The following is a 12,373-nucleotide window of genomic DNA, read 5'->3' as shown; positions in this document are numbered from 1 at the left end:
AAAGGTGAGTCATTAGATGAAATCTCACACCATCTCATACCATTAAATTATTATTGATGACTATTTGATAGCTACCAATCACAAAAGTTATTGGTCCCTAGTATTACTCATTAACAATTAATTTAAATAAAATTATGGATAGAATTTTTTTTAATATTAAAATAACACTAATTTGAAGAAAAAGTAAGACTCTACGATTGTCGATTACAAAGGTAGAATTTTATAATATATTTAGTTTCATCTTGATCAGCAAGTGGTTTGAGAAAATAGGTTTAAATTTGGATAACTAAAATTAATGAAGAATATTGGGTAAGTCTTTTATTGAATTTTTTTTAAAGAAAATTTTGTGTGTTTATGTATTATATTTTATTTTTATAGTAGATAGGACTCATCACATTAGAATATTAAGGTTCATTTTGTATATATATTCATTCATTTAACTTCATTCATAAAGTATTTTATAAAAATTATATTTAAATAATTTATTTTATCTTATAACTATTTGATATAAATCGTTTATTTTAAAATTTGTAATTATTTTTTAGTATAACCTCGTCTAACTCATTCGATACGAGTAGTTTTAAGGTTTTATGATTTATTTCATTTCAAATTATTTAATTGAAATGTGGTTATTTCTTGATCTGATTTCATACAACTCGTTTAAATTCGAGCTGTTTTTAGGACTTTACGACTTGTTTTAAGTACAAGTTGGTTAGTTTGAATGTTAAAGTGTCAGATCATTTTGTTTACCATTGGACTTCGTGCTTTATCCATTGTGCCCCTGCTCGAGGTCGAGCTTCATGAAGTCGGACTCGAGCGATCAAGTGGGTCAAATGATCAAGTCGGATTATTGAGGTCGAATTTTCATGAAGTCTTTCAATGATTTGTTCAACTCATTCATTCCGAGTTTTTTTGTAGATGACTTGTTTTCATACAAGTCATTTTTTTAAGCATAACTCGTTGTATATCAAGTTTTGCGCGATTTGTTTTAATACAAATTGCTTAGATCATATGGTTATTTTTTACTCGATTTCGTTCAACTCATGAGCTTGAGTTGTTTTAAATCACCAAGCCGTATTATAACCATTGGACACCAATTTGAACCTCGTCGCTTTATTTGAGCGACCATTAAAAAGGTCGGCTTGTGATTTTCGCGCTTTCTCGAGCATAAATTGGCGCCTTAGATAAAGGAATTATATATTTATTTCCTCCTCTTTCTAGTTTTTACAAGGTTGTCATCCTTGTGCATGATACAACTCGTTTTTACCCGAGCTGTTTTAATTGGAGGATTGTTTTTATATTTCGATTTTGTTCGAAATGCTTTTACCATCCTTCCATTTCTTTTTAACTTGTTTCTGTACGAGTTGTTTGGTTGAAGGATTATTTTTCTTATCATTTTTGCTTTTACTCTTTTGATTTTATACAACTCATTTTATATCGAGTAGTTGTTTCAATTTTGCTTTAGTGATTCATTTTGATATCATTCACTTTTTAATGCTTTGCTTTAATGATTTGTTTTGATACAAATTACTTTTAAAGCTTTGTTTTCAGATTGACACGACTTGTGCTTGACATAAGTTCGTTGAAAATATGCTTGACTAGCACAACTCATTTAAACCGAGTTGTTCTCATGTTGTTGTGGATGCTAGAATAAGTTTTCTTTGAACAACTTCTGAAGTTCTTCCATTTTATACGACTAAGTCATTTATTTTTGGAACTTGTAGAGATGAGCTCGTGAGCTTAAAATTTTGTACGGCATATTTGTTACTCGTGTGGGTTGAGTTGTTAAATCGTATTTATGCCTCGAGGGGCGTATTTGATTAAGTTTCGAGGGGCTTCTTTCATTAATCTCCTTGCCTCTCTTTACTCTTGAGCAGGAATGTCGAACTTGATATTTCCAACGCTTGGAGCCATCCATTCCTAGATTGTAAGGATGTTCGTCTTGTTGACTTCTTTTGATACTGAAGGTGACTGTAGTATTTCTTGAATTAGAATTTTATTATTGTCCCAAGTTTTGTACTGGCTAGTTTGGAGAGGGCATCATCTTGGCCATTCTACTATCAAGTTATATGCCTGACTTTTATTTTCTGAAACTTGGCTAGCTGGGCCAAAGTTTTTTCCTGATATCTCTTCATATTTGGATCTTTAGCTTGGTAATCACCATTGATTTATGAGGTTATTATTTGTGAGTCAATTAAATAATGTGCCCTTCAAGGCGACGAGTGCTTTAGTCATTTGAAGGCCGACAAGCACAACTTCATATTCAGCTTTGTAGTTGGAGGCTGGAAAGTCGAATTTTAATGAGAGTTCTATCCTAGTTCTTTCTTCATTCTCGAGGATGATCCCTGTCCCACTACTAGCTTTGTTTGATGATCCATTTTCTAGTCGTGGAGCTCCCTTTCTGCTCCCGTTGAAAGTGGAGGTGTGCACCGCATAAGTAGAGTTTCAATACCAAAGATCAGAAAAGGTAGCGCCAGCATCGGAAGCACTATAGATGTGACTTGGAGGATCGGGAGTCAGTGGTGGCCAAAAACTCTACCGTGATTCTTTCTGAGGTTGTAACGTTGGCACAACAGCAGATTCCGAGTTTGAGAAGAAAACCAAATTTTATGTCGTGACTCATCCTATTGCGTGATAAGCAATAGTTCACCATGAAGAGTAGAAGAGCAGTTGCAAGAGAGAGTGGAAGCTTTGATTTTGCTGCCACCAAAGTTGGATTCACGTGAAAGCCTTGGGAGTTATTCACACATCTTTGTTGCAAAAGAATCATTGTATGTCAGCGGTGCACTTTTTGATATTTGTTTATCAAAAAATACCTTGTTTTCCTGTGGAATTTTATTCTTCGTAACAACTTTGGATTAATCAAGTTGTTTGAATTGGATGCATAAGGAAGCAAACGAACATTTTATTGAGAATAATTGTGGCACTGATTTTAATATGCTTGCATCCTGTTCTTTTCGAGCGGTTGTCTGACCATCTTGTTGATCATCCGCCATTATCAATAGTTGAGCTCCAAGTCCCCAGCAACGGCGCCAATGTTCCGAGGGTTATCTGAAACTGGGTTGCTTTTGGTCTTGAATATGAGATCTAGACTCCTTCTGGGTAGCGTCCGACTTCTGTTGGTACTGAGGTACCGCTGTCCGAGTTCTTCGTGAGGAGGTGGGTGTGGTACCTACAATGGACTCTGATGCTTAAGTTAGCACAAGTTTTAGGCAGGTTTTTAGTAGATTGGGTTCTGAAATATATCTGACGGAGTCAGTGTATTTATAGTAGAATTGATAACCACCTTTTAGAGTCGTTCCACCTTTGATGGTGGATAACCGTTCTCTTTTATTAGGGAGGTTGTTGAGATCTCTCTTCTAAAATAATAGGAGATATCTTAGGAGTTAGTTACTTATTTAGATAAGTAGAGCTAGACTCATGTCGCCGTGTCCAACCTCTATGAGGTCGGGTAGGCGTAGATCAGAATGATGTCTATAGGTTGCGTTTTATTCGTTTTGGGCCTGGCTAAATTATGGATCAGTGCAGGAACAAAATCTTTACACTTCCACGCTACCTTGTGTGCTTCAACATCCCCATCTTTTTGCCATTCTTCTACCACCTTATCTCTAGTTTCCAGACCTCCCTTCAACAATTCCTCAACAAAGTTCAAAACTTTCATCCCTCTCAAGTGTGTTGCATGCCTGCAAATGCCACCATCGCACTCTCTCCCACCTGTGGCGGTTCCCTCTCTGTTCGCATGACATGGAATTGACCATTGCATGGGATGGGAGGTGGAAGATTCGGGTGTTGCCACTAACTTCTTGGATTGTTGCCCTGGCCATGGATTGACGACCTTTTTCGATGACAACAGTGGTGAAGCAAGTTGGCAACCTTGTTGTCTCTACTTCTCTCTATATCTCATTTTGTCTTTCTCTAATTGATGAATTTTTTCATTCTTTCTTTTTTTCAAAAAAAAAAATTGAATGGTTTGTTGTGATTATTGTTGGATTTGAAGAATTTGATGTTCTTGGATTTGAAAAGAAAATTTTTCAAAGTGTTAGTGGTGGTGGTGACCATGGAAAGGAAGACAGTGGTGATGAATGTAATGTGATAATTGGTGTAGTGGTAAGCTATTGTTGTCATTTAAAAAAGAGAAAAAACTCTAAACAGCCCCTCACAATTATCTCAAAAGACAACGAAGCTTTCAACACAAAAAAAAACCCTTTTTGACCCTTGATCTTTATTTTTATAAGACTGATTAGCCCATCTGTCAGTATTTTCTCTCTGTATTAACGGAATAAGCCTATATGGCATGTTAAACTATTGATTTATCTGTTAAGAGCCAATTAGGATTCACAAATTCTTTTTTGTTGAGAGCCTTGTTATCTTTTAGGAATAATTATCAAGGCTGTTTTTTTTTTTTTTTTTTTTGTTACATTTTTCAAATACATTGACTAAATTAACTATATAAAATTAAGAAATATTAGAAATTTTCTTAAATTATTTTTTACTTATAAAATTAAATAGAATATATATTAATGATTAATGTGTCACATAAGTATATTTTAAAGAGTGATTTAAATATCAAGGATCAAAAAAAGTATTATTTTTATTGAGAACTTCATATTCTTGAAAAAATCATCATGTTTTAAAGAGTGATTTAAATATCAAGGACCAAAAAAAATATTATTTTTATTGAGAACCTCATTCTTGAAAAAATCATCAGAAACCGAAATGAATATTCACCCTTTTAAAATTATTGTCTTCAAAAAGACAACTTTAATACTAATTACTAACTAGAATATTAAAGACGTTTACAAACCCAAAAAAAAATGTTAAGAGATGATTTTAATTTTAACCTGAAACCTTAGGAACCAAAACATTATTTATCCCATTTAAATATTTGTAATTGAATTTTTATATTAATAAAATAATTTTTAGGTTCCACCAAGCAGCATCATTAAATAAAAACAGAAAAAAGTAATATTTATTTGTGCGTAGGTTTAAGATGGAGGATTCTAAGAATATTGTGAATTTTAAATGGTAAGAAATCAACAAGTCAGTAAAATCATAAACACAAACAATACTGTAAAACTGGAGGCGTTTAAATAACAGTACCCTAGGCCTGGGTTATAGTAATTTGCACCAATGACAAGAACTTTTGACCAAGACTAGAGAAGCAAAAGCAAACATGGTTGATAACCAAGAGACCTTTTGTACAACTATTGGTGTAAAAGTAAAACTAGTTCTATGCAACATAAAAATGTCAAGGAGCATGAGAATGTGGTACTCAGAAGTCATTAATTTGCTAAAGAAAAAATTAAAAGACTTATGAATTAACCAAAGTAACAAACAGGAATAGAAGGTCCCTTGTCTTGTCTCCAACACATCATCATTGAAAGCAAAACGGGCTTTTATATTAATGAAAATTTGATGCCAACCATACACAGTGGGGAATCAACACTCCACAGAATAACAACCAAGTGTATAACTAGAAAATATTACTATTCAGCATCATCACTCTCTACAGTCTCGCTCTTTTTGAAATCACTGATAGCCTTATCAAAAGTGCTCCTTACATGTTGGCAGATAAGCATCAGATCTTGACATGCATCCTTTAAAACTTCTCGTGCCGGATCCCCTACAGTTGCATAATGATAAAGCAATGAACACAATAAAACCAAATGAATGATAATTGGATTAAATCAATAAATTTTATGGGAATGCCTGCGGGTATTAACATGTCCTCAATCTATCTCCCAGTCAATGCTATATATATGACTTTTGAGCATTGAATAGGACTTAATTCACCACACTTTTCTCAAAACAATAATTTCAGCCTCAAGTTCAATCATATGCATGAGACAACAAATTAGACTTTACTCATATCTTCCTGAAATGGCCAGAAACCACCTTAAGAGGAGCAGCTAAAATAAAGAAAAGAGGATCAGATTAAGACCACTTGAATGATAATAAGATGAAATTTGAAATGCCAAGAAAACGATAGGATCAAGCTAGGAAAATTGCCATAGATATGAGATGATGAAAAAAAAGGTGCTGTGAAAAACTTTGTAGAAAAGCAATCATGATTAATCATTGTCCTCTCATCTTTATTAGGTGAAGAGATCTAGTTCACAAGTGTTTACAGTTGAACAAATGATAGATGAATAATGAAGTTAAAGAAACATCCATGATGCTACCTACTACAGTTGAAAGGCATGCCATATGTTACCTGTTGTCTGGACCCTGATGTTAACGCGGTTATCCGACGGATGAGGAATGCTGTACCCACAAAATGTAACTCTTGGACTGCAAGAAACATTAATGATATCACCTCATTAGGATATATAGTACTAAAAATAAAAGCTATAAGTGAAGGAGAGAAAAAGAGAGATGCAAAACCTAAACTAATGGATAATTAATTATGTGCCACAAAAAATACAGAGAGAAATCAATAGCAATAGAGATATTTGGCTCAATCCCCCGTCCTCTCCTCACAGATATGTGGGAGAAATTCATGCTTCACAATAAGGATTCAGTTCAGTTCATATTTATTTCAAGAATTCATTAATTCATTTGGTAAAGTTTGACAAAGTCTTACACTTGCTACCATTGGTCTAATGCAACCCTCCTCTTTATCATGGATAAGGACCAAGTATGTAAAGATTTATAGTAAAGCAGAATCTAGACAAAGTTTGATTGGTCATTATAAGGAAGACATGAATTTAGAGCAGCATGCTGCTTACTTCTTTATTTTGGTGGTTGGAAAGAAATGCCTCAAATTCAAAGGTATTTCCTGGTACTAAATTAATTGTTGGATACAGAGCTTTTGCATTGCTATTTGCTAATGGATTTTTCTGACATAGTTGCTATAAGGGAACCTTGTATGATATTGCTTACACTTAGGACATATATTAAATTCCATTGACTGATTTTGAAAATATTTCTAATATAAAATCAAGGGCTAATAGGAACCAATTGAAATTGGCACAAGCGATGACTTCTGCAGGGAAATGTGAAACAGAAGGGATGCGCCACGTATGTGTCAAGTTTGTTGTAACTAGTAAGAAAGGAGAATATGGAGAGCAGTCAGTTAGCCATCTAAATTGGGAGATTCTTGGGGTGTGTAACTGCTTAATGCTCCAATAAGGTTTCTTTCATTTCAGCTATATAGCTATAGCAATATATACTGCTTCTTTCATTTCTGTGTCATTTTATGTAGTTTCCTCTCAAAATGCAAGAATAAATTCCTAAGATTAAAAACACATGGTTTTCACACTACTTACTCTTGATTTAATGTGAATCTCATAGAATTTGCAAATGTATGATCCTCATCTGCCAGAGAAAAAGTTGATTTACTCTGATCAGAGTGTGACCCATGCTCCATCACTGACAACTAATCTGAAACATGACCAAAAAAAAAAAAAAAGTGAGTTCCAAAAATAATAATACTTAGTAACCGTCAGAAAATAGGGTAGCAGCTACTCTGGCTAGGGGTGTTTGGTTTGCAGTTTGGTTCGGATTTTAGAAGGAAAAAAAAAACATCCGCACAAATTATACATAAAAATTCAATTTGGTTTGGTTCGGTTTTTCAATTTTTACGCTAATTTAAAAATATGTTCTAAAGGAAATTTATCTTCATGCTTAATGCCATCTTTACCACTCTTTTCAGAACAAAACAACAAAGAATCATAACAAAAAAATTCAAATAAAAAAACAGTAGAGAACCAATAATCATATTTGCTATGACTGATTTATGATTTATGGCCAGAGATTCCACTTTTCTTTTAAAGCACAAGTTATAACAACATGCAATATCTTGAAACCAGGATCACTCAATGGGTTGAGCTTCTTTAATCAAAGCAAATCTTCTAAAAGTACTAGCTCTAATTTCTTTTGGCAATGGGTTTAAGTGGCAAAGTTCGTTCTATAAATAGTAGAACCTGTGGCTAGTGTTTAGTGGTTACTTAAGGCAAAGGTTACCAAAATAAAAAAGAATAAAAACAGTGAAGTGAGCCAGCAAACAGAAACAAAAAATTACACAAGCTCGCAAAAGAGAAAAGAAAAACAAAAGTAAAGAAGAACCAAAACACCACTCAACTTGATTCACACAAAGGAAAATAAAGTGAAGTACTTTGATCTAATCAAATCTTTGGTGTTAACCCAATCTTCTTTCCATCCCTCCCAATGATAATTATTGTTCTTGTTCACATTGGCTCTGAGAGATCAAGCTTGCTATGCATTTAATTGACATTGATACACGCATAGATACATACCCAATAAACCCAGAAGATGCCCATGGCCTCATTAACAAAACATGCAATAAATTCCAAAACTTTTTAACAAACAATTGAGGCCCATGAGTATCATCAGGAGTTCCTCACTTAATTAGTAAGGAAGGTGATAGATCTGCATATTCAAACTTGCCTTTGTGGAATTTATCTTCATGCTCAATGCCATCTTTACCACTCTTTTCGGAACAAAACAGCAAAGAATCATAACAAAGAAAATCAGAATAAAAAAAAGTAGAGAACAAATAATCAGAATAAAAATGGAAAATCAGAACCAATAATCATAACAAATTGAAAATCATCATAACCGCAATCAGTAAATCAGTGCCAAGAACCAATAATCATAACGAACAGAAAAATCATCAAGTCACAACCTAAAAACAATTAGAAGTCAGAAAAGAAAAAAAAGTTAAGAAAAATTAGAAAAAAATCCCAACACCTAGGGCTCCGTTCTAGATAAACAGACAGTGCAGGGAGGACGACACGGCGGGGATGGACGGCGAAAACAGGGACTGCGCGGATGGAAGGCGCTGCGAGACCTTGAAGCTTGAGCGACGGCGGAGTGGAGGGCGATACGGGGGGTGCTGTTGCGTGCTGCTACTGTGCGCGGAGGACCACGGCGGCTGCTGATGCGTGCTGCTCTGGCCTGCTGCTGCGTGGAGCCGTGGAGGACGACAGAGAGAGAGAGGTGCTACGAGGAAAGGAGAGGGAGAGAAAAAGGCCGCTGGTATGAGTTGCTGTTGTCCGGCGGTAGACGGAGGAGAGGGAGGACGACGGGGCTGTGAGGAGGTCTGGATTGGAGGAAGGAGAGTGTTCTGTGTAATGGAGTATGGGGAGTACATTAGGGTTCGGGTAATTTCAGGGTAATTTAGGGATTTCATGGTTAGATATTTGACAAGTGCCCACCACACTGACATGGTCGATACGTAATATGTGAATACATAAATTTAAAATTCTTATAAGACACAAAAATATGACGTATGTATAAAATATAAAAATATTTTTAAATAAATTATAATGATATTTTGATATTTTATTGATAAAATATAAATTATTTTTTTAATTATTTTTAATATTTTTTAATTATATAAAATATTTACAATATTTGTTGTTTTAATAATTAATAATATATTATTTTTAACTCATTTTAAAAATATATATTAAAAACAAGACTAAATAGTAAATACGTGATGGTATTTAGATATGTCTAAATATATCGAAAAAAAATTTATTTATTAGAACACAGTACACCAACTCAGTAAATGAAGGTTCTGAGAACCGGACCGGTCATCGAACCACTCTAGTTATTGGTTCATTGGTTTATTGGTCCAACCAGTCTAACCGTGATTCAACCGAAAAAACCGTTTTAAAATAAAATAATAAAATAATAAATAAATTATAAATAAACATCCTAAAATATAACTCATCCTATTTTTTGTCTCATGACAACACTATCATTCAGACAACATAATCATTGAATACAATGCAAAGCTACTTATTCATTGAGATCTCACATTATACAAACAACTTTCACGACTTAAGTTCACATTTTCAGCAAACAATTGTAACCAATGTTATTTTTTCTTTTACGATGATATGTACAAAACTACAAATCACGTATAGTACAAAACTACAAACTAACTGGAAATAGATATGAGCTTAGATGCATGATTATGTAGTGTAGTGAGGTGAATTTTTGTCTCTGTTGTTAACATGAGATTATACAATGCTCCCCCTGTGAATTTGTCTCCAAGAAACATTATAATATTCATGAATTCACAAAATGTTTACTCTAGGGAACCCGAGAGCATACATACTGGACTAGGCAAGTAATGCTTAACTACATTGAATAAATTTGCATGGCCTTGACATGACTTTGACTAATAACACAGATACAAATATGCATTGAAATAACCCCAATCATAAACACCATTACCAAATTAAATAAAAAATCAACCAAAAATCACCTTGCAAATAAAAAACTCAATCTCTTGAACTCAATAATTACATCCGATATCCAACTAAATAATTGCATCACAGTTATCATAAACTGATTTCAAAGCCTAGAAGCAGAGTGAAATTAAAAACATGAAGCATATAATAAATCAAAAGATCACCAATAGCAAGTTTTTTAATAAGAACAGAAGTTAAGAACAATGAAAAATGAAAAAAGATTCAACAGTTTTCAACCCAATTTTAATAAAGCTCATCACAATGATTAACAACAACAAAAAGTACTGAAGGAACAGTGAATCAGTAACAGGCAGTGCAAATTTAAAATTTAAAATTTATCATCAAATACAATCAGTGAGCAAAGCCAATCAACCAAGCACTAACTAAGTATTCTGTTCTGATTCTGTGACTAGGAAGCAACAAATTCAGCCACAAATTCAAGTTACAGCAACAAATTTAACAAATCCAAGTAAAGTCCCAATTTACAGTAACATTTAGATTAGCAACAAGGCAAATTTGATTAGCAATTCAGCAACATGCAAAAATACAGGGAGAAGGGAAATCTGAAAAAGAGAGAACAGGGAAGGATGGTGCAGGGACTCACCAACGGTCGATGGCGAGTCGGCGACCACCCCACGGAAGGCGACGAAGCAAGAGACAACCCCACGAGTTGCTTCTGCCGCCGGCAACGAGACAGACGAACCACGAGATGCCAGTGACTGAGACAAGACTCGAGTGAGACTGGGAGGCAGAATCGAGCAGAGACAACCACGGACGACGAGCAGCAACCGACACGCACAGCTCGAGCACTCACTGGCGGAGGGAGGCGCGAGCAGCCGAGCACAGAGGAGAACGGCGAGATGCGAGCACCCAACGTGGAGGATCCGGCGAGAGGCCCGAGAGCACGAAGACAGAAGTTCTTGAATGCGATGGACGGCGACAACTATTGGTGGAGGCTAGGGTTTGCTTTCTTTGGTGGAGGCTAGGGCAATTTGCTCTTTGTTGAAGGAAGGAGTTGGAGAAGGGAGAATGGGGGATAACGCGTGCTTTCTGCCTTTCAAGGAAGGAAACGACGTCGTTTTCTTTAAACCGGCCGGGTTCCGGTCCGATCCGACCGCCGATAACCGGCCGGTTCAACGGTTCTTAAGCGATTTTTGATTTTGCGGATTTACATACTGGACCGGACCGTTTTCTTTGTCGGTTCCCGTTGAACCAGTTAGACCGGCCGGTCCGGTCCGGTTTTCAGAAATCAGAGTAGTGTCCATGTTTTATAGAACAAGTGTATTATTTATATGTTTGACAAGTGTTTATACTTTAGGAAGATTTTTAAGTGTACCGTCAGTGATTTTTAACCGTTGATCTTAATTATATATAGGGTTAACCACCAAAAACGCCCCGAATTATTCAAACGCTGACAAAATGCACCTGAATTCTACTATCGACAAAAATATCTTTAAATAATTTAAAAACATAACAATAATACCCAACAGTAAAAATATATTTTTAAAAAATGCCTTAGAGATTGAATTTTGATGTAATTTTTTACAAGAATAATTAAAAAAAATGAGATATAAATTATTCTTAAAATTTGATAATATTTTTCTAAGTATATATTTTTTTGTGATTTTTTAAAAGTATTATTAGTTGTTAATAAAAAAATTACAAAAAAAATATATACACAACGAAAAATCACCAAATTTTAAGGATACTAATATCTCATTTTCTTAATCATGTTTGCAAAAAATTATACCAAAATTCAATCTCTAATATATTTTTTGAGAAATACATATTTAATGTTAGGTAATCTTGCAAAAAAAACTAACATTAAATATGTATTTTTCAAAATATACATTAGAGGTTGAATTTTGATGCAATTTTTTGCAAGCATAATTAAAAAAATGAGATATTATTATTCTTAAAATTTGGTGATTTTTTGTTAAGTATATATTATTTTGTAATTTTTAAAAGTATTATTGGTTGTTAACAAAAACAATTATAAAAAAATTATATACTTAACAAAAACTCACCAATTTTTATGTATAATAATATATTATTTTTATAATCATTCTTGCAAAAAATTGCATCAAAATTCAATCTCTAAGATATTTTTTGAAAATATATATTGACTGTTGGTATTGTTGTTGTGT

The 12,373-nt window shown here is 34.1% G+C and overlaps 1 protein-coding gene across 2 annotated transcripts; it reads right to left on the bottom strand.

Moving 5' to 3' along the window:
- Nucleotides 1–5,286: 5,286 nt before the first annotated feature.
- Nucleotides 5,287–11,278, bottom strand: LOC112728052 (uncharacterized). 2 transcript variants are annotated; one of them, XM_025778032.3, is made up of 5 exons: nucleotides 10,831–11,273; nucleotides 8,410–8,452; nucleotides 7,269–7,383; nucleotides 6,215–6,291; nucleotides 5,287–5,623 (listed from the first exon to the last, which is right to left on the bottom strand). In XM_025778032.3, the coding sequence occupies exons 3-5, from the start codon at nucleotides 7,367–7,369 to the stop codon at nucleotides 5,487–5,489; spliced, it is 315 nt and encodes a 104-aa protein (XP_025633817.1). In that variant the 5' UTR covers nucleotides 7,370–7,383; nucleotides 8,410–8,452; nucleotides 10,831–11,273; the 3' UTR covers nucleotides 5,287–5,486. The 2 variants fall into 2 exon arrangements, with proteins under 2 accessions (XP_025633817.1, XP_025633815.1); XM_025778030.2 differs by lacking the exon at nucleotides 8,410–8,452 and having other exon boundaries at nucleotides 10,831–11,278.
- Nucleotides 11,279–12,373: the final 1,095 nt, after the last annotated feature.

This window comes from Arachis hypogaea, chromosome 12 (assembly GCF_003086295.3).
Source record: "Arachis hypogaea cultivar Tifrunner chromosome 12, arahy.Tifrunner.gnm2.J5K5, whole genome shotgun sequence".
In the NCBI taxonomy this organism is placed as follows: Eukaryota; Viridiplantae; Streptophyta; class Magnoliopsida; order Fabales; family Fabaceae; genus Arachis; species Arachis hypogaea.
This window is presented reverse-complemented; position numbering and strand designations above follow the sequence as displayed.

Coding starts and splice junctions, on each gene's coding strand:
- LOC112728052 (XM_025778030.2), bottom strand. CDS start 7,369: ATGGAGCATGGGTCACACTCTGATCAGAGTAAATCAACTTTTTCTCTG. Junction 6,292..7,268: donor AGATTCACATTAAATCAAGA/GTAAGTAGTGTG, acceptor TGTTTCTTGCAG/TCCAAGAGTTACATTTTGTG. Junction 5,624..6,214: donor CATCAGGGTCCAGACAACAG/GTAACATATGGC, acceptor ATGCAACTGTAG/GGGATCCGGCACGAGAAGTT.